We start from the raw sequence: 27,043 nt of genomic DNA, 5'->3' as shown, positions 1-27,043 counted from the left end.
ATGAAACCTGCAGGGCCAGGCTGCTTCTGAACCACTTGTTGCCTCAGGCGCTCTTCCTACCTCCGATGCAGAGATGTTGAAGTCATGGGCACAGTGGTCAATTGCCCAGGTCCCTCACATTCCGAGGGGCCCCTTGTGAAAGAGAACTTTCTCTATACTTGACCTCTGTCCAATCTATTTCTTTCTCTCTAAACCTCTCTCCCTCCACCCCTGACTCCGTCTCTCCACCCAGTGTTATGTTAGGGATTTTTGGGGTCCCGGGCTAGACATATTTCAACTGTTGTGTGACCCTGTTAAAGTTTAACACAAAACGTATTATTGTTTGGGATCGCGGAGGGCATGAATTATCATCAATTGCATAGTAAAATTCAAATTTGTTCCATAAGGGGGCCCCAACAAAATGTCTTATCTGGGGCCCCAAAGACCTTAAGATGACACTGCTCCGTTGACCATATTACCATTGGGTGTCTTGCAAAGCTTTCCCGTGTTCCCCTGCTCCCTTTGTCAATCTCAAAGATCATATTGCCCATTGGAGGGGTACCTATTGTCCCTCTCTTGAAACTGTGAACTACATTATGCAGCCGGGGCTTCAGTACAGTGAGTGCCACAAGGGACCAGAGAGACACAGTTGATCCACAGCACCTGCCAGCAACCACCATCACCCAAGGAGTCTCCAACCGCACATGCATGGATAGTGACACGGAAGCCAAATCTGACCTGCCCTAGCACACACTTGCATTTGAAACAGTAATGGCCTGATTGAGACGTCAGCGGACGGGAACACTGTCACAAACGTGTATTATGAACACATTCTATCCTATGGGGATCGTAAGCCGGTTGGCGGAATATCTGTCACATTTGTGATGGAGTATTTATTCCCTCGGCTGACTTCAAAGTCTATGAATGGCTAAAAATCTAATCTAGACTTTCTGAGCTCCTGGAGCAGATGCAACATGGTGTCGAAGCCTGGAAATCTCATTACATTGCTGGTGAGCGTCGATTACCCCCAAGAGACGCACACTGCCCTGCATGTTGCATTGAGTAGCTTACTGCAGGGTTAACTATATTTCCTCACACTGTTGAAGCATAAACTGAATAAAACTTCACACTTTTTCTCATAGATCTAATGATACATGCATACTCCTAGTATTGCATGCCTTTGTTTTGTTATCTGTATCAGGGTCTTTAAATTTTCATCGTTCTCCAGGTATTGGTCTTGACTGCTTTCCCTTGCTGCCCAATAACAGTAATTGTATGTCACAATATTGACTAGCGAAACATCCTGCCACACAAATACCTTCGCAAAAACATCGCTAACCAAAATATCGAGGAGGTCAGTATACATAGGTAAGTTTAGATTCAATATTCTTAATTCTACATGTTTATGCATTGAATATATACAGATATCAACAATATATTGATATGTGGAGTTAAGCAGAGAAAAACTATACCTACAATATCGATATTTTGGTTGTCGCAGTTTTGGTTGTTGGTATTTGTGTTACGGGATATTTAAACTTCAGTATTCCAGTACCACACCCTTCAGGTCAACGCCTAAGGAGACGGTTCTTGCCGGTCTGTGAGTTCACAGTATTCCCTGGTTCCTGAGGTTCCAAGGACAGCCGGCAATGCATGTCACACAGAGTGTGTAGTTGCCCCAGGGTGAGGTGAACTTGCCAGACAGTGCCCTTGGCTCCACGTCTGCCATTGGTCTCCCTGGGGTCTAATCCGTTCTACACTCCTTCATCCATGACCCATTTTCAAATATATTCTTTGGGTCCCGGATTCAACCTAAGGGTTTTTCAATTCAATTCCCAACACCTGTCTGATCTTTGCCAACATTGTGATGACTTCTCTCACTTTGGTGCTTTTTTCTCTTCCTTACTTTAGAGTAAGAAGGATCCCCTTGAGTGAAGAAGGAAAGAGACAGCCATTTCCCCGATGCCGTTGCACATGTCTGCAGAGAACAAACCAAGCCATTCATCCATGGACTTCTGACGTTGAGGCGGTCCCACCCCAAAGTGACAAAACGTGAAGCTGAGATGAGGAAATCCTGGTTCAACTCATGCCTTGTGTGGTAGAAAAAATAGGGATACATTTGTGCAAATGCTCAAAGTTCTAGGAAAAGAATCACATGATTTAATGTGCTGTACTGGTCAAATAAAAGTGTGTGTACGGGCCCCGTGTGTGCACATCAAGCAGAATTATTGAAATGAGAGAAGATTTAGTGACTGAGAGAGAGTGTGAGTGCGAGAGAGTGTCTTGTCCCTCGATTATTCTAATAAATACAGATGTTTACTCTCTGTAGCTCTCCGTGTACTCATGCGCCACGCTGTTCTTTTCAGAGCAGTGGTTCTGAACAAATTTCTCCAGAACCACAGAGGTTTATTCCGGGCAGTGCGATAAAATCAAATTAAATCTCCCCTGTTGCCATGGCCGCCGCTGTTATCCGCTGAAAACTAACTCGACCTGGAATTCATCTGGCTCTAAGCTGCGATTACTCAATAGAATGAAACTGTGCTCTGAGAACAGCAGAGAGCTCTCTATGCACCGTAGGAATGAATGGAAACATGCTCAGTTTCTAAGTCAGAGGTTCGGTAATGGTGAATACAACAGGGTGCAGAGGGGAACCCCTGAACTCATTCGAGTGTGTCACTTTGATAAAGCCAAGGTTTGGCTTGGAATCCCGACTTTCAGCCAGCATTCTTCATCCTTTGGTCTACTAATGTGCCATTCACATGTTTCTTGGTCCACAGCAGCATATAGCATGGGGCACCGGGTCAGCCCACTTCAGCCTTTGGCTGACTTCACTGTGAGTGACAGGATTCTTCCCTTTCACGAGGAGTGCATCCATATACAAAGTAGTTCCCCTTAGTGCCAGGCGATACAGTGTACTTTGGGTGACAAAAAATATGTTTGCTTTTATCTTTTTCCTTTTAGCTAGATGAGGGCTGGTAGCTTCCCCACCAATAAAGATTTGCAACCTTGAGCACCATTGATATAGGTGGGAATTCCATCTCGATTATGCTGGATCTATCGGCAGCCTTTGATACTGTCCCCCATTCTAGACCTCTAGCTCTATTTCAATCAAGCTGGTACAGCTTTGAAGTGACTTTCATCCTTTTTGGAGGAAAGTCGTCCTCCAAACACATGAGCTGTCGATTGGTGTGCCGCAAGGATTGGCTCTCAGCCCTACACTATTTAATGCCTATCTTATGCCTAGTGTGTCTAGCTGAGGCCCTTGGGGCTGAAATCATTTCATAAGGTGATGACGCCCAGCTTTTGTTCACCTGTGAAAAGGGCGAGGAGATTGCAGGTGAGGCTATAAAAAATGCCTCCAACATGTGTTCCACTGGGTATCCAACTGAAATGTAATCCGGACAAGACTGAGTTTCTATCGTTATCTCACCGGATTCATGGAAAACCTTTTGGCCAAGGTATGCTCCCATCCCTGGCCCTCAACATGGCACTGTCAAGAATCTAGATATTAAGTTTAAGGGCGCCCTTTCATTTAGACCACAAATCCAGGTGGTAGTTGGTGTCTGTTTTGGACTGATCTGAACTTTAAAAACCTTTCTCCCCCCACTCTCTGTACCAGTACAGTAAAGAAAACAGTGGTTTAGTCCTTGATCACATCAAGACTAGATTATGGAAATGCCCTTTATGTGGGTCTTCCAGATTATCTTCTTAACAGATTTCAAGTAGTACATAATTAGGCTGCTGCTTGCTCTTTAATCTTCCTTCACAAACTCATATCTTTCCTTACCTGAAAACACTCCACTGACTTCCAATTAAAAAAACATATCACCTACAAAACTCTAGTCCTTGTGCACAAAGCACTGCAAGACACCGGTGCGGGCTATCTCAGGAAGAGGATTAAAGAGGAAATTCCCTCCAGGAATCTTTGGTCCTGTCAGGGTCGATTGGCTGGAAGTCCCAAGATCCACCGAGCACAAACTGATGGCATATCCTTTTCCTACCTTGGGCCAGTTGCCTGGAACAAACTTCGATTGGAGCTGCACACCACAGCCGAGCTTTTGATTTTTAGGAAAAAGCTAAAACATGGCAATTCCACCAGGATTAGTCTGATAGCCTTCATATTGCAGGTACACTCTTTCTGAGTAGCTGAGCGCTTTATAAATTTATCATCATCATCATCATCATCAAAAACCATGACAAAAGAAGTGTTGAGAAAACCAAAAGGCTGGCAGCCAATGCCACACTAATTGGCTTTGCCAACGCTTGGATTAGCTTAATCGAAGTTCGCCCTGTATATGAAATATCCGCAGAGGTTTGAAATCCACCATACTCAGCAAGAACTCCGACCTGTACTATGGAGAAGAACCAAGCAAATCTTTTGAAAGTGATTTTTTAGAAGTTACCAGTCCTCCTGAGATACTTCAATGAACTGATGGAGACAGTTGGTTTATGTGGAGATCTTTGTTGGTGTGGGCACACTCTGGAACTTGTTTTAACATTGCATCCCTGAGATGAACAGCAGTTACAATAAAGATCTGGCAACTGGGGTGCCTGTCCTGTTCCTGGGATGCCAAGAAGGGACAGATCTCCGAGGGGTGCAGGCTTGGGCCCCTGTTTCCTGGCATGCAGGGAATGTAATCTCACAATGGGATCCAAAAACTGTTAGGGTGCAACTTGGTCACACAACAGCATCCACAACTAATCAGATGAAACTTCCACCAGGCGGTGCATTATCTTCAACTGGACCCACTCACACCGGTTGTATGACTTTAAAACGCATTCCGTTGTAGCGCATGCCTTTACCACGCATGCGTTACAACGCGAATGCAATCACCACGCATATCCTTTACCACGAAAATTCCTTTTACACGCATACTTTTACAATGATTTTCGTTTTAAAATTATGCATGTAAAAGGTATTTTCATGGTAGAGGATTTTCACCCTAAAAATTGACCTTTTTAATTTACCTCTCCGCGACACCACCCGCTCATTCCTCCTTACCTCTCCTCTCCTTGATTTTCCATGGTGACGTTGTACGTCATTAAGAGGAAGCGGAAGTGTTTTTCCATTTCCTCTTATGACGCTGATTGTCTTCACATCTTTTTCTATTTTTTTCAGAAACTGGTTAGTTTTTTTCTTTTAACCCCACACTTTTTTTTTGTGGGGGGGAGACCCCTCCAAACCCCCCTGTTTTTTTGTTTTTTTACTTTAGCACACATGCCTTTACTACGTATTTCGTAGTAAAGATATGCGTGGTAAAGGCTTCTCATTATAACCACGCATGCGTTGTAATGCATGCATGGTTATGGTGTGCGTAGAAACGACCACGTTGTAGTGGCGGTTTCCCCTCACACCCAACCAGAAGAATGAGTGGAGAAAAATCCTCCCAGCACACATCTCTCTTCTCAACTAAAGATATCACTGACTGTTTATATAATACAAGGCGCAATCCAATGCTAAGAAAGCAATTTACTCCACAAACCCCAAAACTGTCAGGATAGATGCATTATTTTTGTGAACTCTGCACTCCCCAAAAATTGAAAGTGAAAAATATGGTAGTGACGCTATTTACATGAATGGTAACGAGCATATCACATGTTAAGAAAGCTTGGAGGGGTTAAAGTACCTCCTGCAAACATCTAAGAGGATCCAAAATGCCTCTGTGTACACTACTGATAAGACAACTCAGGTGGGTAATGTTCGAAACATGATAAAACAGCTTATGCTACAGAGCATGTGACATAACTTGCAGATCAGAGGCTCATATGCTAATCAGACATCTATACTGATTTGTTGCAGAGATCCTTAAGCAGATATTATATCCCAGTCTTGGTACAGTAAGTTACTGAGTTATACTCCTGCTGCAAACAAGTGCATGTAGCCTGCAAAGGCATAGGTTTGAGTCCCTGCAGGATTTCACTCAATCGTGCTTTAAACTAAGGTGGATGAAATGAGTACTTTTCAGTCCAGCAGTAACTGACACCAGTTACGTGAAGATAGTGAGTCCGTTTTTATCATGTTATAAAATTGATCATTATCAGTGTACTTACAGAGACCCTCCCTATCTCACATGCATGCAATGCTTGATAAGGTAAGGTGCAGTCATATCCTGGTGTATGTATTGGCCATCCTTCCCTGGACACCTTGTGAGCTGATCTTTGCTTCCAAGATGGCCTGATGAGTCTGAAGGAGAGGTGTGACCGTGGGCAGCTCTGCAGACACCTGCTCCGCACCAGGAGACGACTCAAAGAAAGGAAACCTCGAAGTGAAGGATCTGGAGCGAGCACAGTCGCTGGGGGAAGTGTGTGTGTCGGTATGCGTGTGGGTGGGTGGGGGGGGGGGGGCGTTAAAGCCCTCTCAGTGCCAGAAGTACCTCTGCAGGTTGTAGCTGTACTCGGCACAGGCTGAACTGAATGGTCCCAGATGCCACTCTGGCTGATGTTGGCACACTGCACTGGGACAAATTCTTGAGGACTCACTAGCACCGGGCCAAGACCAGACTCTTGCGTAAAAACGCCTGCAGAGACCGCCATGCAGCTGGCACCGCGTATATTCCAGCACTGGCAGAAACGGAATGTCTGCTAGTACTGAATGCCCAAGGCTACGGCCACCCAGTGGGCCCCATGTTAACTGTTCAGTAAGGAGCACAAGCCAGGTGAGATCTGTTACCACAAGACTCTGTGTACTGTGGGTAACATACATTTGTTGTATTTATTTATAAGGAACGTAGAAAAAAAATGTATCTCTGGGTGCCACTTCTGAAGAAATAACGGGAAGAAGATATGGCGCCATGAAAAGCGTGGCAGTGAGGCAACTAAGGGGGCCTTAACAGGGACCCCTGCTGCTTCTGGGGGTGCATGCTGGGGGCACCTGGAATTGCACCCCATTCCAGCATGGTGTGGCATGCACAACATAGCGCATGCCACACCCAGGGCAGGACTGGGAACCAAAACCGGGCCTGGCAAAGTGCTCAGCCAGCCCCCGGGGAGGTTGGGGGTGCAACCGAGCTCTTTGCCGGGGCCGGTTTTCGGGCGATTTTGTTACAGGGCCGATTTTGGAGCTATGGTGCAAAAACGGTCTTGTAACAATAACGGTCCCCAGGGGCCCAAAACCGGCCCTCACCCTTGAGGCACACCGGGGGATCGCCCGGTGCCCGCAACGGCCAGTCCGGTCCTGGCCACACGGTGCTGCAAAAAAAATAAAAATCAAGCATTTGCTAAACAAAAAGGTTTCAACAGTAAAACTTATTGGCTTTGCCAATACTGTTTTGGGCTAACTAGCCACCGCAAATGTGTGCACAGCCACGGCGGCCCTCTTTGACTGCATTTACCTACTCAAAGTTGCTCCAAAATGGCCGTCTTTTGTGCATTTGTAATATTTTAATGAATCCCTTTTAAAGATTCCATGGTAGATGTGTGCACATCTTTGAACAGATGTGTTAAAGTAAACCCATTTATATATGCTGCCGTGTTGCCATGTTGAAATTGATAGCAAAAAAAGAATCATTGACACCTGTCAATAGCACTGCAAGCAAAGAAGTAGCAGGGGCTGGGATATGATATTTAAAAATCGAACTGGGTGAGGAAGGGCTAGGGAAACAATAGGCGAGTTGGGGGAAGCAACATGGAGAGAGAAGAGGGGCAGGGGAAAGGGAAGGGGTAGCATCTCACAGAAGAGAGGAAGAAAACCCCCGTACTCCCAGGGAATGCTCACAGCAAAAGAAAACAGGTACATCCCTGAAAGCAAGCAATGTCACAAAAGGAAGGAGGCATGTTAACCAAACAGAACACTGTGAGCCCAAAGTGCTCCTGGGTGGGACAAACACTTGAATAGGGAGGAAAGTCATCAAACAAAGAGGAGACAGCTGAGAGAGACAACAAAGCCATCCAATCATGAGCAAGGGACTGACCCAAAGCTCCCTCTATGTAGAGCAGAAATAATTGGTCCGGCTCACAGTAAGCTAAAGTCAGCCACGGCCCGTATGGGCGTGCCACGGGGCGGTGACGTGAGGCGGGGGAGGGGCAGGCTGGGGGGTTGTAAAAAGCGTCAAAGGAACGATTTCAGATAACGAAAAAATAAAAAATTAATTTTGTTGTGCGCGCTGCATCGCCAAATGCCAAATGCGTCACCACCCGGTGGCACGCCCTATACGGCAGTGGCTGGCTTAAGTTGTCCACAACCTAAAAAGGCTATACAACAGTAGCTGCAATTGGGCAGCAACAGTCAAACAAACATTTACTAATTAATAAAAAAAGTTTTGCTGCTTAGCTAAAGCAGAGGACAGTTTTGTTTGAGCTCCACAATCAAGGATCTAGAACCAAGAATCCCTGCATTCACCCACAATAAGCTGCTTTTGAGAACAGCAGGAGCTCTAAGCTACCACATGGCAGTCTATGATGGGGACGAGTCGTGTGGATGGAGATTATGGGAAATTTCTCAATAAGATCTAAGGGTGGGAAGCCATGTACAAATCGTATGTCAAGCATAGCGCAGTTAACATCATGTATTTAACCGGGAGTTACTGCAGGGAACGAAAGCAATGAGAGATGATATCACATTGCAGCAGTATTATGGGCATGTCAAAGATGAGCAAACGAATGCACTGATAGCCCCACAAAGAAAGTCGACTATGCCTTGAGTGTGATTCTTTTTAGTAAAAAGGTAGCTCAAAGGCAGTCGAGGCAGAATGGACTTACCACACCAATATTCTCTTCAGAGCTAAAATCTCAGTCAACATTATAGTAAGAAGTAGGAAGGTCAAGAGGGATCCTCCATGTACTGGATATGCTTATTCTGGCATCTACCACTCCTAGAGTCAAGCCTTATCCTCCGACTCCCTGACACAGTCAACGCCAGCATGATTCGTCCAAGCAGCTCTTCGTCCAACCCTTCTCTCACCACTTGAAAGTCACGGTGTGGGCCAGATTGACTTGCATGTAAGGCTCCCTGTTTTCCATTTTTACAGATAAAAACAGACAGAAAACTATTTATTTTCTTGCCTGTATTTATTTTTAAATGTGGAACAAAACGCAAATTGGGTGCTTTTTGAGTAATTTTAAGTACTGTCTGCTGTGACTGTCAGCCCAATAGCTGTGTGGATTGATGTGTAAGGGGGTTAAAAAAAAGGAATTTTAGTATAGAGGCTTAAATAGCAGTAGATATGCACAAGGGTGATGCTGAAATGTGCACTGATTTATCTTCTGCAGGTGTTTACAGCACTGAAACCTGGCAGACATTCAAGCATGAGTGCATGTTTATTTTTTAAATAAATGTGGAAATATACTGTTTTTAGCCACATTTTTCCACAAAACCTAAAATAAATATGGATAAATACAGAAACAGTTAGCAAAAAGTAAATATGGATAAATACAGATGGAAATGGCAAAAAAACAAATACCATATAAGTCATCTACACAGAAATGGAATTGGCATTATTGAGATAAGACTTTGCCTCTAAAGATGTTAAAGAAACGTGGTGAACCCTAGTGGACACTGCTTTATTAAGATTTCGGGATCATCGAACATATTAGTCTGAAATTACAGAAAGAAACCTATTGAATGCAGAGTTTGAGTTCAAGGCTTCTGTCTCTAGGTGAATTAGCAGCAGGTCATAGTATACAGTACCAAACCCCACGGAGGGGGATCAAACAAGACGAGAATTGCAAAAGCTTTTCCTTGTCTGCGTCAGCTACGACATCACCCAGCAAGGACACTAGAGCTGCCTCGGTCCTATGAACACCACTAGAGCCTGATTAATGGCTATCCAAGCTGTGACTCTCTTCAACCAAGCACTGTAGCTGATCAGCAACTCCTCACCCCAAGACCCTGCAAACCAAGAATAAGGGATCAGTTCTGGGACGTTCCAGATTACAAAGGTGCTTTCTAGAGAGTTTTTGAATCCGATGTGAGACAGCCCAGGACTAATGCGACCAATTACTAAATTTCTTGACACCAGGAGAAATAACATTGGTCACAAAGTTGCCAGACAGAGCAGAATGAACATCGAGGTCATAAGAGGCAGGGCTGTTCTTTCTCATTTGCCCGTCTATATCTTGGAACTCAAGTTACAAGAAAGACAAAACTGGCTGGAGACATGGTCTCTGTTGTAATCGATCAGATGGAAAGGGAATGATGAAGTTATAGGAAGTGGTTTGACCGTATAACGAGAGCGGTAACAGCATTATGAATATCTATAATTACACTTTGTGAGAAAGTGCCTTCTTTCTTGCATGGTATGCCCCCACATTTTGCTGAATTGCTGATGTTCTTTGACTGAGTGTGCCTTGGGCTCCTGCCTATCAGGTACCCAGGGCATATGTTCCTTCCCTAAAACTGCATTGAAGCCTAAACCCAATTGGCATCTCTGGACACATGTCAGCCCCTCGTAAATGGTACCACAGGTACCCAGGGCACTGTGACCAGAGAAGGCCTCTAAGGACTGCAGCACTTATTGTGCCACCCTTAGAGGCCCTGTACCCTGACACTCATCCACTGCCTTTGCAGGCTGCGTGTCTTGGTGCAGAACAAAGTGAAGAGTCGACATAGCACACATCCCCGTGTGCCATGCCCACAAACCACTGCCCTGGCATACATCAGCCACCCCTTTAACTGGGTGCCCTATGCCAGTGGTAAGGGTACAGGTGCATGAGCCCTGTACCCCTACAGTGCCCATGTCCATTCCTGGGCACTGTAAGAGCAGTGCTGCCATTAAGAGTATATGGTGCTGGAAGTTTGTCATTACGAACTCCACAACACCATAATGGCTACACTGTAGACTGGGAAGTTTGGTATCAATCTTCTCAGCACATTTAACCCACACTGATGCCAGTGTGGGATTTAATGTAAAAAGCACAACAGAGGGCATCTTAGAGATGCCCCCTGAAACTCGACCAACTTCTAGTGACCTGACTGAGTGGCTGCCTAGGCTGCCACCGGCAGACATGTTTCTGGACCCCTGGGCGAGAGCTGCTGCTCTTGGGAGCCTGAAACAATGCAAATCCTGGGACAAGGTGCCAAGCCTCTGCCCCCAGGATGGGCAGGGTTCACGACCGTGAAGCTTCAAAGGCATGCCGCCTTTTTGAGCCTCTCTAGACCATTTTTCTGCTTTCCCCACTGGTTCTACCCCCCAATTTGGGCGGGAGAACTGGCGATAAAAGCAAGTGAGGAAGAGAGGTGTGCCCACCTCTGCCAACTCCACCCCTCAGGTGGGGGAAGTGAGGTGAAGCACAACCTCAAGTCCCTGCCATCTTGAGGATGGGGGAACCCAGCCAACCAGGGACAGGTTCCTGCCTCCCTCCCACTTGAGAGGGGCATAATAGGGGGTGTACCCACCCCAAGGAAGGGACCCATTGGTCCCCGCCCTTTACCTATCTGTAACACCCCTAAATTTAGTTTTGAGGGGGCACCCTGAACCTTCCTTCCTCAAATCCAGAAACAACAAGCAAAGAAGATAAGAAGAAGGATGAAAAGCTATGCAGAGCTAACAAGAGGACAATGCCCGCTGACTTGGCCCCAGCCCTACAGGACTGTCTCCACTTGAACCTGCTCCTACAAAATCCCGGTGTGTCCTGCAGCCAGCAACCTCAAATACCCCGGAGGACCTGCCTGCCTTCACCTCAAAGACTGAATCTCTAGTGAACACCCGACTTGTTCAAACTGCAGCTTCTGGTGCCAGCCAGAAACAGCCAATCCATCCCACTCTACATCTGCCGGCCCGAGCCCGAGTGATAAAATACCATGAGGAGGTCCCCCGGCGATCCTGACCAGAGATCCGGCAACCCCTGCCTTCACTTCAAACACTGAATCTCCAGTGAACACCGGACTTGTTCAAACTGCAGCTTCTGGTGCCAGCCAGAAACTGCTCATCCAGCCCACTCTGCATCTGCCGGCCCGAGCCTGAGTGGAAAAATACCACGTGGAGGTCCCCCAGCGATCCTGACCCGAGATCCGGTGACCCCTGACCTGCCTCAAGCCTCTAAATGACGCCTGTAGCCTCAATCCAGAGGACCCCCTACCGCAACCAGAGCGGGTAAGAAAATATGACGTCCCAAGGCAGCCCTGCACATGACGCCCCAAGCCTTGTGTGCCCAAACCAACAGGGCCTAACCAACCCTCAACATCCCAACTTACCCCTCAAAGTGGTGGTCGCACCTGGAAGATCCTCGTCCCCAAGCCTGCAGTGTTTCTTTGTCCCGAAGGTTCTCCATTAGAAACAACAGGGCCTCCCAACCTCGAAACTGCACCCTGCACCCGGCCGCCCAGTGCCAATGAGGGTGCACCTTTGGTGCTACTTTGGTTCCCAACTTGCACTGAGCTAAATCCTAGGAGCTTTGCTCCCACAACCTTGTGGCCTGCTTGCCAGCAGTCACTAACTGGAGACCCCCTTTCCTCCATTGGATAACATTGGGCCTCATCACTCGGCCGTCCTAGTGCAGCTGAGGGTGCAATTCCAGTGCATCAATGACCATGGGAAACCCCTGAGTCTAACCCCAGAACCTTAACTCCCAGAGTTGTTTACCTACCTGCAAACCGATAACCTGTTTTTCCTTCATAGGTCAACATTGACAATTTTCCCTCCCAAAAAAATGACAAAGTGTGGAGTTTTGAAGACTACAGATATTTTTTACAAATTGTACAAATAACCAAAACGTGTTTTCTCACCTGTTTGCAGGACATGTCCCAGTGCTGAATCTGGGCATCCAGCACTTAGTTAGAAAAAGTAACGTAACAGTAACTCACCTGCAATTTATTGAAAAAGTCTATTCATTCCAATGTACTCTATTTGCTAAGTGTTGTATACTACTGGTCTCCTGTAAATCAAACAAAGTACAAGTTCTATTGCATTTGCAAACTGTTCTATATCCAGTAACGTATTATTACAAAGTATTTAATGCTTGCCAGGCTTGCTTGGTTCTAAAAATAAACAGTATATTTTTATACAAAAACAATTGGCCTAGAGTTCAGTTCTTGAGAGTGTGAATTCATTTGCTGACTGAGGCTGTACATCAAATGCTTAACACTGTCCTCTGATACTGCCTTACTGCTCGTCCACTCGATCGCAATTAGAGAGTAAGGTTCTATCTAACTTTAACCTCTGCCTACCTCTCGGGACACTTGGACTCTATACACACTATACCTCATTTTGGCGTAGTATATATAGAGCCAGTTTCTTACACACCTTCAACCTGAAAGGGAGTCTTGTGACCTACAGCACTGATAGTTTATAGCAAGGTCCCCATGTTGTGTTCATTGTGGTCAACCAGCTCTATAATAAGACCTCCCAATGTGAGATGTTCTGCTCTCAAACTGACTAAAGAGTTCTTAAATGAAGCAATAAAGCTATGCAGTGTTGTAAGAGTAACTTGTTTGTATGCTAGCAGTTAGTATACATTTCCAATGTGGAAGGCTAATGGGTACCTACTAATCCTCAGGTGTTTTTTAAAATGATTACTATCCACTCCCTTCTACCAGAGCAGATACTACCCCTAACAGTGTTCCCTTCAGGGACCATTTGGCTGATCGTCAGTGCACAGCGAAAACTGTGTTAAGTTTCTATGCACAAAAGGCAGCATTCTAGGAGTCAGCAGGTTGCATAGATCAGCATTCACAACCACCAAACAGATATGGACAAGACCACAGGATAGCTATGAAGTGTTACCCATGATGATTCTCCCCCCCCTCCCAGGTAGGTCAACAGTGAAGACTGAATTCAGGTGGACCAGACAGGCCTCCTACTCTAACAGTGCATCGGGATCTGCTTCTTTGTCCTGAATTCCTGATCTAAAAGCATGATGTGTCAAAAAGAGTGGGGCCCGGAGCCGTTATTTAAACAGGTCCTGTACACAAAGCTCCAAGTTACCTGAGCTACAAGTGGGTATGTAGTCCCTAAAGGGGACAGGAGAAAGACAGGTCTTTCTTCGTGATGCCCTCACACACCCCGAAGGATGTCATGCTTCATCATTGCGCTCTGCTCCTTGTCGGGCCGGCGCTGCAATGCCCGACAGACTCCCGTAAATGGGGCTTTTTGACTGAGATCTTTTGAAGAAACCATGGGGTGCATGCGGGTAAGAGGACAAGGATAGTGTAGTGCACAGGTAGTGGGTATTAACCCCTTAATTGCTGCCGTCGGCCAACGGTCGTCACGGCCACTACCTCCCCAGTGCTGCGCACGACCGTTGGACGTCCATTCAGCACTAGTTCCAATGGACAGCGCAGCACTGGGGAGGTTTATTTACAAGCTCTAAAGGGGTTAAAATAAGTCTGGAGCAGTCCTGTTCAGAAATAGTTTTAATGGTTCAGGTAGTACCAGCTTAGTTAAAAGATATGTGGACGCCCTACGTGGATGCAATATTCCTAGAGGGCTATCGCTAAGTGATGGGTCGACATGATTCATTCCCTTATTGCTCCTAAAGAGTCGTTTGGCACTTCATCAGGACCAAAGTGAGTGAATGGTGCACTACTAGAGGTCTTGTTCCCTAGGTTTAGTATGGTAACCAGACACAATAGAGTGGCGCTCTAGTAGACTTATACTGGGCAGTTAGAGACCTGTAGGTGGAGGTAAGGGGAGAAACAAACAACAACAATGGAGGTTAAAACCTGAATGAACAGGGAGTAGCTCTTTTGAGTATAGGACCTAACACCTGGATCCTAAGCATGCATGGATAGTAAAACTTGATAGCATGCGAGTGCTTGTATAGTGAAGTCATAGTCGCATTGCGCCACTCACAAACACCAATGGTTACAGTGATAATGCTAATTGAACCATTAAAACTACTTCTGAACAGGACTGCTCCAGACTTATTTTAATACCCACTACCTGTGAACTACACCATCCTTGCCCTCTTACCTGCACGCACATAACCGGCTTCTTCAAAAGATCTCTGCCAAAGAGCCCTGTTTACGGGAGTCCGTCGGGCATTGCTATGCCAGCCTGATGAGGAGCAGAGCCCAATGATGAAGCATGACATCCTGCGGGGTGTGTGAGGGCATCACGAAGAAAGACCTGTCTTTCCCCTGTCCCCTTTAGGAACTGCATACCCCTTTGTAGCTCTAAAAGCATGATGCTCTGCAGCCACAAAGCCAGGATGGCCATGGTTTTGCCTTCTCCTTGGTATAACCATTAATAGTGGATTGCTGCCTGACAGGGGTCTGCCTAGGGATTCTGTGTCTGACACTAGGGACTGAAGAGTCAAGCATAGAATTCAGTCCAGTCTAACTTGTAAGTCTTGCACTGGAGAGTAAAAAAATATACTCTTTCATTGTATGTATGAGAACTTAATTCTCAAGCAAAGAGGCTAGATATTGGGCTGCTTTTCCTTCTGGTATCCCAGACACAGGGAGAAATGAGAGGTCTAAATCCATGGTCAGCTCACAGTTATATCAGGTGTCCGCCCTGATCCCATCGGAAGCGGACGCTCCCCACGACCCCTGGTCTCTCCTGGGTATCGTTGTACTGCTGCATTGTACTGCTGGCTTGCTCTGCTGCATTGAATTCGATCTGGTGCCTGCGCTGCTCGCATTGCCTCTCTAGTTGCATCTGCCTTTGTACCACTCGCTTTGATCAGCTTCATTTAAATTGTGTGCTGCTCGCTTTGTTGTGACTCATTTAAATCGCATTGCATTGTACTGCTGGCTTGCTAGGCTGCATTGAATTTGATCTGGTGCCTGCGCTGCTCGCATTGCCTCTCTAGTTGCATCTGCCATTGTACCACTCGCTTTGATCAGCTTCATTTAAATCGCATTGCCTGTGTAATAATTTTAGTCATTGTGGTATTAGCCCGCTTTGCCTTCAGAGTGTGTAGCCTGATTGTGACAGTGCCCCTGCCCACAGCGTAACCTTGTCTGTGCCCCAACCTGTTCCGGTTTCGCTTTTGCAGCCATTTTGTTGTTTTTGTGCCTCGGAGCCCGTCCCCTCCACCACGATCCCGCCCGGGTCCTGCCTTCCCCTGATTCAGAATCGCCGGACCTCACGGAGGTCTGACTGAGGGAAAAAACTCGGCGAAAAAGGACCATCGGGAAGGGGCTGAGAGGCAGGTGCGTTCCCAGGCCCCTGGGGGCCACGGCGGGTGGGCCCCGGGTGCTGCCTTCCCCCGTTCCCATGATGCACTGGGCCAGGGACAGACTAATTTGCATATAGCCAGGTTCTGAGCTGGGATGAGGCAGTGAGCTAAATAACGGTGATGGATCAAGCCCTGATCTTTGGACTGGGTAAGAGTGGTCTGCTTAATTCAGACACTCTGTTCATCACCACCCCCTTTTCTGAATCGCCTTCCCCCGTCTCGGCATCGCCAGGCCTCACGGAGCTCTGCTTGAGCAAACTCGGAGAAAAAGGACCATCGCCAAGGGGCTGAGCGGCAGGGGCGTACCCGGGTCCTGCCTTCCCCTGATTCAGAATCGCCGGAGCTCACGGAGGTCTGACTGACCCTCTCCCTAGTAATCCGGAGGAAAATTACCCCCCTTTCTTGTAATCCGTGCACACGAGGTGACAGAGGGGACCCAAGGTGCAAATGTACCCGACCTCCTGGAGCCCTTGCTGGGATCCGGGAGGCAAATGGCACCTCATCGGGACTTCCAGGGAAGTTCGGCCATCTGGTCGCCCCGTAGGAAAGCATTGCGGGCGACCAGATGGCCGAGGGGATCTGGGTGACCAGATGGCCGGGCACGAAAGGGAAGCCGCCTGGACACCCTGTGCCCCAACCAAGGAGTGTGCGGGCGCCGGGGCATGGCGGACCGGAGGCCCGGAGCCCCAGCTGGGCCCCTGCTGGGCCCCAGCCATGGAGGCTGCCAGGGGGCCCCAACAGGCCCTCCGACCCGGGTCCCCAAGACACCTTGACGAGTAGGGGAGGCCTGCCCTGGCGCAACGGAACCCCGACCCGGGCCCTTGGCAGTTCAGCGGGCTTGGGGAACAGGGCCCAGGGGCCGGGGCCCGGCTGGGCCAGGCCGGGGCCCTTGGACCCAGCCGGGGCTCCCAGGCACGGAGGCGCAGGGGAAGCCTACCCCGGGCCCTCCGGACCCCGTCCCAGGCACCCTACCACGCGGCAGGACCCAGGATGGAGCCCCGGGTGGGGAGGCCGCCCTCCCCGGGGCCCCTGAGAGCTCCTGAACCCAGCCAAGCCAGGGGAGGCTCCCCGGGCACAACGGAACCCCGTCCCGGGCTTTGGCAGTGCGGCAGGCCAGGGGATGGGGCCCAGAGTCGGGGCACCCGAGCCGGGGGCCCGGCTGGGCCCCTGGCCCCTGGCCCTCTGCTGGGAGCCCGGAGGCACAGGGGACGCCTCCCCGGGGCCCTCTCGGACCCCATCCAGGGCTTCATGCCACGCGGCAGGCTCAGGGATGGACCCGGGGCTGGGGCGGCATCCTGACCCGTCCAGTTTCCAGCTGAACTAGGCCGAGAGGATCCCTAGTAATCCGGAGGAAGGCTACCCATCTTTCTGGGAACAAGTGCGCACCGCGAGGCTCAGGGGACCCTGGGCGCGAACGTGCATGACCTCCTGGAGCCCTCGCTGGGATCCGAGAGGCGAATGGCACCTCATAGGGACTTCCAGGGAAGTCCGGCCATCTAGTCGCCCCATAGGAAAGCGTTGCGGGCAACCAGATGGCCGGGACCAAAAGGAATCCCTGCTTCCCACCCCAAACCTTTGTGGTAGGGCTTCTGCCTGCCCACGCCGGGCAGGGCTCGGGGACCCCGGCTGGGACTCAGGCACAGTGAGGACCTCTGGAGCTCTCAGGCCCGGACACAAGGGGGACGAATGCCCGGGACTCATAGAGCCCGTCCTGGGCACTTTTCCATGCCGTCGGCCTGGAGCCCCCCCCGACACCCAGGCGAGGACCACCGTGAAAACCATGGAGCCCGACCCGGGCACTCTGCCATGCCGTCAGCCTGGATGGAGCCCCGGACGCCCGGGGGACGAATGCCCGGGACGCACAGAGCCCGTCCTGGGCACTTTTCCATGCCGTCGGCCTGGAGCGCCCCGACACCCAGGGGAGGACCACCGTGAAAACCATGGAGCCCGACCCGGGCTCTCTGCCATGCCGTCAGCCTGGATGGAGCCCCGGACGCCCGGGGGACGAATGCCCGGGACGCATGAAGCCCGTCCTGGGCACTTTTCCATGCCGTCGGCCTGCATCCCCCCCGACACCCAGGGGAGGACCACCGTGAAAATCATGGAGCCCGACCCGGGCACTCTGCCATGCCGTCAGCCTGGATGGAGCCCCGGACGCCCGGGGGGACGAATGCCCGAGACGCATGGAGCCCGTCCTGGGCACTTTTCCATGCGTCGGCCTGGAGCACCCCGACACCCAGGGGAGGACCACCGTGAAAACCATGGAGCCCGACCCAGGCACTCTGCCATGCCGTCAGCCTGGGTGTAGCCCCGGACGCCCGGGGGACGAATGCCCGGGACACACGGAGCCCGTCCTGGGCACTTTTCCATGCCGTCAGCCTGGACCGCCCCGACACCCAGGGGAGGACCACCGTGAAAACCATGGAGCCCGACCTCTCTGCCATGTCGTCAGCCTGGATTGAGCCCCGGACGCCCGGGGGACGAATGCCCGGGATGCATGGAGCCCGTCCCGGGCACTCTGCCATGCGGTCGGCCTGGATGGAGCCCCGGACGCCCGGGGGACGACTGCCCAAGAGCCATGGAGCCCGTCCTGGGCAATTTGATATGCCGTCGGCCTGGAGGAAGGAAGCCAGCCCCGGGTGGCCTAGGGAGGTGTTACCCAGGCATAGCCCATCTGGTCCCCCTGGCAGAGAACCACCAGCCTTGGAGGGGTGTCCGGGCGTACCCTGTCCCTAGTAATCCGGAGGAAAATTACCCCCCTTTCTTGTAATCTGTGCACGCGAGGTGACAGAGGGGACCCAAGGCGTGAAAGTACCCGACCTCCTGGAGCCCTCGCTGGGATCCGGGAGGCGAATGGCATCTCATCGGGACCTCCAGGGAAGTTCAGCCATCTGGTCGCCCCATAGGAAAGCGTTGCGGGCGACCAGATGGCGGGGACCGAAAGGACTCCCTGCTTCCCACCCCGAGCCTTCGCGGTAGGGCTTCTGCCTGCCCACGCCGGGCAGGGCTCGGGGACACCGGCTGGGCCTCAGGCACAGTGAGGACCACTGGAGCTCTCAAGCCCGGAAGCCAGGGGGACGAATGCCCGGGACGCATGGAGCCCGTCCTGGGCACTTTTCCATGCCTTCGGCCTGGAGCGCCCCGACACCCAGGGGAGGACCACCGTGAAAACCATGGAGCCCGACCCAGGCACTCTGCCATGCCGTCAGCCTGGATGGAGCCCCAGACGCCCGGGGGGACGAATGCCCGGGACGCACGGAGCCCGTCCTGGGCACTTTTCCATGCCGTCGGCCTGCAGCCCCCCCGACACCCAGGGGAGGACCACCGTGAAAACCATGGAGCCCGACCCGGGCACTCTGCCATACCGTCAGCCTGGATGGAGCCCCGGACGCCCGGGGGTCGAATGCCCGGGACGCATGGAGCACGTCCCGGGCACTCTGCCATGCCTTCGGCCTGGATGGAGCCCCGGACGCCCGGGGGATGACTGCCCAAGAGCCATGGAGCCCGTCCTGGGCAATTTGACATGCCGTTGGCCAGGAGGAAGGAAGCCCCGGGTGGCCTAGGGAGGTGTTACCCAGGCATAGCCCATCTGGTCCCCCTGGCAGAGAACCACCAGCCTTGGAGGGGTGTCCGGGCGTACCCTGTCCCTAGTAATCCGGTGGAAAATTACCCCCCTTTCTTGTAAACTGTGCACGCGAGGTGACAGAGGGGACCCAAGGCGTGAAAGTACACGACCTCCTAGAGCCCTCGCTGGGATCCGGGAGGCAAATGGCACCTCATCGGGACTTCCAGGGAAGTTCGGCCATCTGGTCGCCCCATAGGAAAGCGTTGCGGGTGACCAGATGGCCGGGACGAGAGGGGCGACCAGAGGGCCGGGACCGAAATGACGCCAATCTGCCTGCCCCGAGCCTCCGCGGGAGGACTCCAGTGCTCCAGGGCTCGGGCTGCAGGGCTCTGGGGCTCTGGGGCTCCGGGGCTGCAGGGCTCCCGGGATCCAACCAGGTCGGGGAGATCAGGGAGTCTGCCCAGGCACGAGGGACCCCTGTCCAGGGCACACGGACCCCCAGGACGCGCCCCCGTTTTCCAAATTTTTTTTCCCAAAACTTTGCGTAGTGTGCGTAGTGGCACTACGCCCAGTCTTAGTTTCAACACTCCCTTAGAAACCCCTCCCCATGTGCTAATGCCTTACCACAACTTTTAGTCAGTCAGTAAAACATTAATGTTTAGTAACCCAATTCAGGTCACAAAATACTATTATATCTCACTGAGATTCCCTGTTTGGCAGGCATGCCTTAAACATGCACCTTCCAAATACCAAATCTGTATGTAGTTGCAAACTCAAATTATGATTTGGTAATGTGTTTAATAACTAAAGATGGTCATTACAGTAGTTACCAAACTGGATTTAAGAGCAGCTGGTCGCTGTGCCCTGACTCACAACATCTTGGTATTTTTCAACTTTTTGTAGGATGTCCTTCAGACTAGTTTCAGCTGTGGTCATTTTTTTAGAAGTTTATGTCTAAAATGTTTCAGAAACAACTCAGCACTAGTTTCATTCCAGGATGATGTCTTAATATTTTCCAAAACGTATCCGATTACGAAAGAGCAATAAGTTATGTCCATAGGATAACATGGGCTGGCACCTGGGCAAGCTCAAGGTCACCAGCTCCATTATGGTACTGTCGAAATATGTCATGTTTGGTATCTTCACTCCTGACACAAATCTTGTGTTGAAGACGATGTGGCATGCACCAAGGTGGCTACACCTGGTTGCCCCAGCCTTTCCTGTGCTCTGGCTCACAGCCCGAGGCTGCTGCTGCCAAGGCAGGAATTGGATCACTTGGCAGGAGGTTGAACTCTCCCAGGATTTAGAAACAATGGCCTGGATGGGAAGGAGGCCACGCCTTCCTCCCTGACAGGATGGCTAGTGAAGTGGCACATCAAGGCGTGATTTTTAAGGCCTTCACTGCCTGTGATATGCAACCAGGCTGCCCTCAGGTAAATTTTCACCTGAGCAGGTGGGAAAATTGGGTACTCAGGAGGTATACACCCCCAAAAGGCTAGCCAACCCTCCAGGGTGTGCGACTTAGTCTGTACAGATAAGCAAAGGTTTCTGCCATTTCAAAAAGTGGCAGAATAGAGAGTTGTGGGTAGAAACGGTGACACTGGAATTTAGGCTGCACTCTTGTGCGATCGCTTAGGGTGGCTTTTAGCCAGGTTTAGTTGTCCGGGGTCACTTAGCTAGTTTGGCTGCCTGGAGAGACTTTGGTACGAGGAACGCACTGTCCTGATATACGGCCCGCGCAGCTCGGGCTGCATTTGTCTCGGAGGGAGAGGATGTGGTCTTGCGGTATACTGCCGGCCTTTTATGCTGGGATTACACGTTTCGAGCCGCGCGGTCGGCTACACATTCAGTTATTTAAGCATTACTTTTACGCGCCGCATCCTGATTTTGAGGCGTCATTTATTTCCCTACTCCCTGGTTCGCCGTTTTCCGGTGCTCCTTAATACTGGTCACAGAGATGGTGCATTTAGGAGGCATCCATTCTGGGCAGGCTCTCATTCCTGAAGGGCACCCGGCTAGTTCTTGGTTCTTATCAGGGACACGTCGTTTCAATGTTTGATATGTGGAGCTGTCCCTTCCCCCCCATTTGGTATAGGTAGCCGACCCTTGCTGGGAGTCAATGGTCTTCCTTCCGCACTGCATCTAGTTGTAGGTCGGGGAAGGACTTAGGGGCTGTGCCACGGGTGGGGCGGGCCCTGAATAGGAGGCGCAGCGCGTAGGTTCCCCGGAGTCAGCGATGGGGCCTTCATGGTCCACGGCTGCATGCTGTGGAGTGGGCGTGGCGTATTGGCTCGCGTGCCGACTTCCAAACGGGGAAGCCAGGTCGAAGCATGGAGCAAGGCTCAAACATCCTTCGGAGTTGCTTGGTTGGGGCGCTCTCTGTAGTGCACAGCAGGGTCCTGGTTTTCCCCCACAGCTTGTTTGGCGATCGGGGGCAGGCTCTCCTTTTAGTAACACAGGAACGAGTCGTAGGCAGGGGGGAGGTTGAGGTCACGCATGCGTTGCTCTTGCCAGCGATATGGGGAAGAGCCCGGTCCCGTTCGGTACTTTGTGGAATCGAGTGTGGCGTAGTGGCACGCACGCCGGGTTTCTCTCGCGGCTATACTTTTAGAATGTTGCATTAGCCTCCTCCACTTTCTAAGTTTAGGTAATCTCTTCACAGGAGACAGCCTCAGTGAATGCTGGGTAATTAGGGCGTCATACCCATCAGACTTAACTGTTTGCTTATATGTACAACAAAAAAACAAACAAAAAAAAAAGGCACAAATATGCCCGAAAGATATCTACACACAGGGCTGAAGTATGTTGTGTATAAGTCGGCACTAACATGTGTGTATTTTCAGGAAATGGGTACGTGTACGGCTGGCGAGGACTGGCTGGAAGGGAGCTGGGTTATGGTGGCACGATGCCAGAAGCTGAAGGAGCATAACAGATTAAAAAGCTCAGCTGAAGGAATGAAAGGAACGTTATGACAATGTCTTTTATCTTTCAGGATTCAAAGCAAAGTAATCAGCGCAAAGGACGAGGAATAGGTCGAGGGGGCAATTGGTGGGCCAGATACAGGTATATGGTTAAGGAGCAGTCCTCGGTGTGGACACAGAGGGAGGGGGCATGCACACAGAAAGGGAGAAGGAGCACGACGGAGTGATGTCAGAAAGATTGTCACCTACAGTTGCACCAACTGACGTTACCTTTTCCCTCCATAGCCCCTTTTCCGCCCTCGCTCGCTGAGTTTACTCCGCATCGATCGCACGTTTCGTTCCGCCTTTCCGCAACACTGTGATATCCGTGAGGGCGAACAGAAGTGAGAATGGACAGCCAAAGTTCCCCCCCCTCTTCCAAGAAATTACCCAGGCAGAGGACTCGTTGCCAGGTACCTCCCAGGATGCACAGTGGGCAGACTTTTTGGAGATGGCAAAGCTTAAAGGCCTTGCTTGGGCACAGAGTTTGATGCACCCGCCAGAGCCAGACGATTCTGGTTTCCCGGGTGATTCTCCAACGTCGGATACCCAGACCAGTGCCGATGCCGCTCCCTCCAGGCCCAAAAGGATCAGGAAGCCCACTGTTAGGGATTTCCCCCAGGAATTACTGCCACAGACACAAAGCAAATCGGTGGCGACCCCCCCGTGAGGTCCCGTCGCAGGGGGTACATGCCACTCTGCCACCCCAGGTCCTCTCTAAGGACAACCAGGCTGCCCAAGGTAATTTTGCAACAAGAGACGATCTGGCTAAAATTTTTACTGAACCTACTCCTGAGGCAAAATAGCCGGGAGCTGCATCATTGTTTTATTGTGTATACTTTGATTTTAAGAAGCACCTACCAGGCTACTGTCGCTTATTTCTGCAGACACTCGCCCAGCCTATCGAAGGCACCTGAAGCCGAGGGTTGCTAAGGCAACGCCGCCATTGAGGTTTGCGCACACGCCCACCCGCGCTGACCACGCCCCCCCGCCTGTCTACTTAAACGAGCGAGCGTTTTACTGAACCTACTCCTGAGGCAAAATAGCCGGGAGCTGCATCATTGTTTTATCGTGTATACTTTGATTTTAAGAAGCACCTACCAGGCTACTGTCGCTTATTTCTGCAGACACTCGCCCAGCCTATCGAAGGCACCTGAAGCCGAGGGTTGCTAGGGGAACGCCGCCATTAAGGTTTGCGCACACGCCCCCCCGCGCTGACCACGCCCCCCCACCTGTCTACTTAAACAAGCGCTGAATACGAGCGAGCGTTGTACTGAACCTACTCCTGAGGCAAAATAGCCGGGAGCTGCATCATTGTTTTATTGTGTATACTTTGATTTTAAGAAGCACCTACCAGGCTACTGTCGCTTATTTCTGCAGACACTCGCCCAGCCTATCGAAGGCACCTGAAGCCGAGGGTTGCTAGGGCAACGCCGCCATTGAGGTTTGCGCACACGCCCACCCGCGCTGACCATGCCCCCCCCGCCTGTCTACTTAAACGAGCGCTGAATACGAGCGAGCGTTTTACTGAACCTACTCCTGAGGCAAAATAGCCGGGAGCTGCATCATTGTTTTATTGTGTATACTTTGATTTTAAGAAGCACCTACCAGGCTACTGTCGCTTATTTCTGCAGACACTCGCCCAGCCTATCGAAGGCACCTGAAGCCGAGGGTTGCTAGGGCAACGCCGCCATTGAGGTTTGCGCACACGCCCACCCGCGCTGACCACGCCCCCCCCGCCTGTCTACTTAAACGAGCGCTGAATACGAGCGAGCGTTTTACTGAACCTACTCCTGAGGCAAAATAGCCGGGAGCTGCATCATTGTTTTATTGTGTATACTTTGATTTTAAGAAGCACCTACCAGGCTACTGTCGCTTATTTCTGCAGACACTCGCCCAGCCTATCGAAGGCACCTGAAGCCGAGGGTTGCTAGGGCAACGCCGCCATTGAGGTTTGCGCACACGCCCACCCGTGCTGACCACGCCCCCCCTGTCACGTCATCTTGCTGCATGTTAAATCATGTGCAGCAACAGGAAGCGCAGCGGACGAGCGCAGGGGGCGCGACGAATGCGCGCCTTCGGCGCGCATAAGGCAAGCTCGTCTGCGCTCGTCCGCGCCGAGGACGGGCCTAGGGCCACCCCCCTGTCACCTCACCCCTACACTCAGAGGTTGATACGGCGAGACTCTCCTATACGTCTGCCGAACTATTGAAACTTAGACATGTTATGTTATGTTATGTTAAATTGGCTCTTCTATAGCGCACGGCTACTCCTAGGAGTGTCCCGGCGCTTTGGCGAAGAGAGAGACAAGGAAAAGTTTACAGCATAACATTGCTCCAGGAAAGGACAGGATTTACCGGGAAAAAAGCCAGGTCTTTAGCTCCTTTCTGAAGGCTAACAAGTTGGTAGCCAATCTTAAAGATCGAGGGAGATCGTTCCAGCAACGCGGTGCAAGGTACCGAAAGGAGCGACCTCCGATTCGAGTGCGCCTGATGGAAGGAACCACAGCTTTGGCCTCATAAGCAGACCTAAGCGTTCTTCTAGGGACATAGAAGGCGATCCGCTTACAAAGATAGTTTGGGCCAATTCGGTGAAGCGCCTTGAAAGCCAGAGTCAGAATCTTGAAAGTGACTCTCTTGGCGATCGGAAGCCAGTGGAGTTGTTCAAGAAGCTCCGAAGCCCGCGCCCTTCGCGGGAGTCCAAATAAAGAGCGTTCACGTAGTCAAGACGTGACCCTATCAGGGCCTGCACAGTGATTTTTTTGTGCTGGAGGGACAGTAAAGGGAGGAACTTCCTTAGCATTTTAAGGATGCCAAAACATTTCCCTGTCAGCCCGATGATCTGGGGTCTGAGGGAGAGGTCGACATCACACAGGAAGCCAAAATTTTTCACCTTTACTGATGCAGTGTTGGGTGGAGACATGTCGCCAGGCCACCATGACTTCCAGCCCGGATCGGGCGGGCAGCCAAAGAAAAGCAACTCAGACTTGCCGAGTTGCACTTCAAACTGTGACCCTGAAACCACTTAAAAACGGCTTCGAGGCATTCCTGAATCCGCCCGCTGTCGAAATTTTCCCCCCTGCCACATGAAAAAAGAAGCTGGGTGTCATCCGCGTAGGATATGATCTGGGCACCAAAAGACTCCGCCACCGCCGCAAGAGGGGCCATATAGATATTAAAAAGGGTGGGGCTCAGGATAGAACCCTGAGGAACGCCCACATCAAGCGGCGGCATTTCGGCGGAGAACGGAGGTGCCCAGACCACTTGCCGGCGGTTGGTCAGAAAGGACTTAAACCAGTTCCACACCGCCCCACGAAAGCCTATCTCCCAGAGTCTTGCAAGGAGACCTGCATGGGGCACGGTGTCGAACGCCGCCGACAAGTCCAGCATGACCAAGATGGCTTTTCCCCCTCCATCCAATATCTCACGAATGGCATCAGTGATTTCAAGAAGAGCCGTTTCCGTGCTAAAATTAGCACGGAAGCCCGACTGCGAGTCGTGCAGGATGTTATTGCTCTCTATAAAGGTGGAAATAGAGAGGTGCACGTGCTTCTCAATCACTTTAGCCAGCGAGGGGAGGAGGGAGATTGGTCTGTAGTTTACATGTGCAAGAGGGTCTAAAGATGGCTTCTTCAACAGCGGGAGGATAAGGGCGTGCTTCCATGCATTTGGTACCTCTCCAGAGATCAGGGAGGCATTAAGCAAGGGATTAAGCAGAGTATTAACTGCCGATGCAATTTTCCCCAAACACTTGGCAGGGCAGGGATCAAGCGGCGAGCCCGATTTAAGCCGAGAGAGCAGATTTAAAGAAGAAGCATGAGAGATAGAAGGGAAGTCCCAAAGCAGAAGGCCAGCATCCTGGCCTGCTGAAAACAAAGATGCTGGAAGGTCGGCCCCAGGGGAAAGCCCCGATGCCGAAAAAGAGCCTTGGATGTGTTTGATTTTATTGGTGAAAAATTCACCAAGTTGCCTGATCCAGGCTGCGGTGTGAGCATGTTTAGGTGTGCAGGATACAGGTGACACAAATTCCCGAACAACTTTAAAGATTTCCTTGCTCACGCATTCAGCAGCATGTAGGGAAAACACCCCATGCTCTACCACAACTCGGATATACTAATTTTATCTTAGGCCCGCACAAATGTCCAACTTGTACAAAGGTTTCTCCACCTTTCACCAAATCTGCTCCACAACAAGTGTTAGCAGCACTAATAAATGCTAGATCCCTTCCCAAACATAAATTGGAAGTAGCCGACTTGATCGACTCACACAAGCTAGATCTGCTTTTTATTACGGAAACATGGGGGGACGAATCCTCCGGTCCTGATTTTACTGCCGCCACTCCAATTAACTACAGTGTCTGTAGATTGGACAGACCTAAAAAGAAGGGTGGAGGCATAGCAATTATTTATAGCGACCAGCTTAAACTCACTACGACTCAAGCAAATTGCTCTGAGTATGAGGCTTTTCTCTTCACTATAGGC

At 50.7% G+C, this 27,043-nt stretch overlaps 1 protein-coding gene across 3 annotated transcripts in view; it reads left to right on the top strand.

Annotated features, from left to right (window-relative positions):
* Window positions 1–2,180, top strand: part of APOM (apolipoprotein M) — an 87,774-nt gene extending 85,594 nt beyond the window's left edge. For all 3 annotated transcript variants that reach the window (XM_078645985.1, XM_078645983.1, XM_078645984.1), the window contains one exon: window positions 1,891–2,180. In XM_078645985.1, coding sequence (XP_078502111.1) covers window positions 1,891–1,914 — 24 coding nt within the window. In that variant the 3' untranslated portion in view covers window positions 1,915–2,180. The remainder of the gene's footprint in view (window positions 1–1,890) is intronic.
* The last annotated feature ends 24,863 nt before the right edge of the window (window positions 2,181–27,043 follow it).

Source organism: Lissotriton helveticus, chromosome 5_1 (genome assembly GCF_964261635.1).
Source record: "Lissotriton helveticus chromosome 5_1, aLisHel1.1, whole genome shotgun sequence".
Taxonomy (NCBI): domain Eukaryota; kingdom Metazoa; phylum Chordata; class Amphibia; order Caudata; family Salamandridae; genus Lissotriton; species Lissotriton helveticus.
Note: the sequence above shows the minus strand (reverse complement) of the source record. Positions and strands in the feature narration are given on the sequence as shown.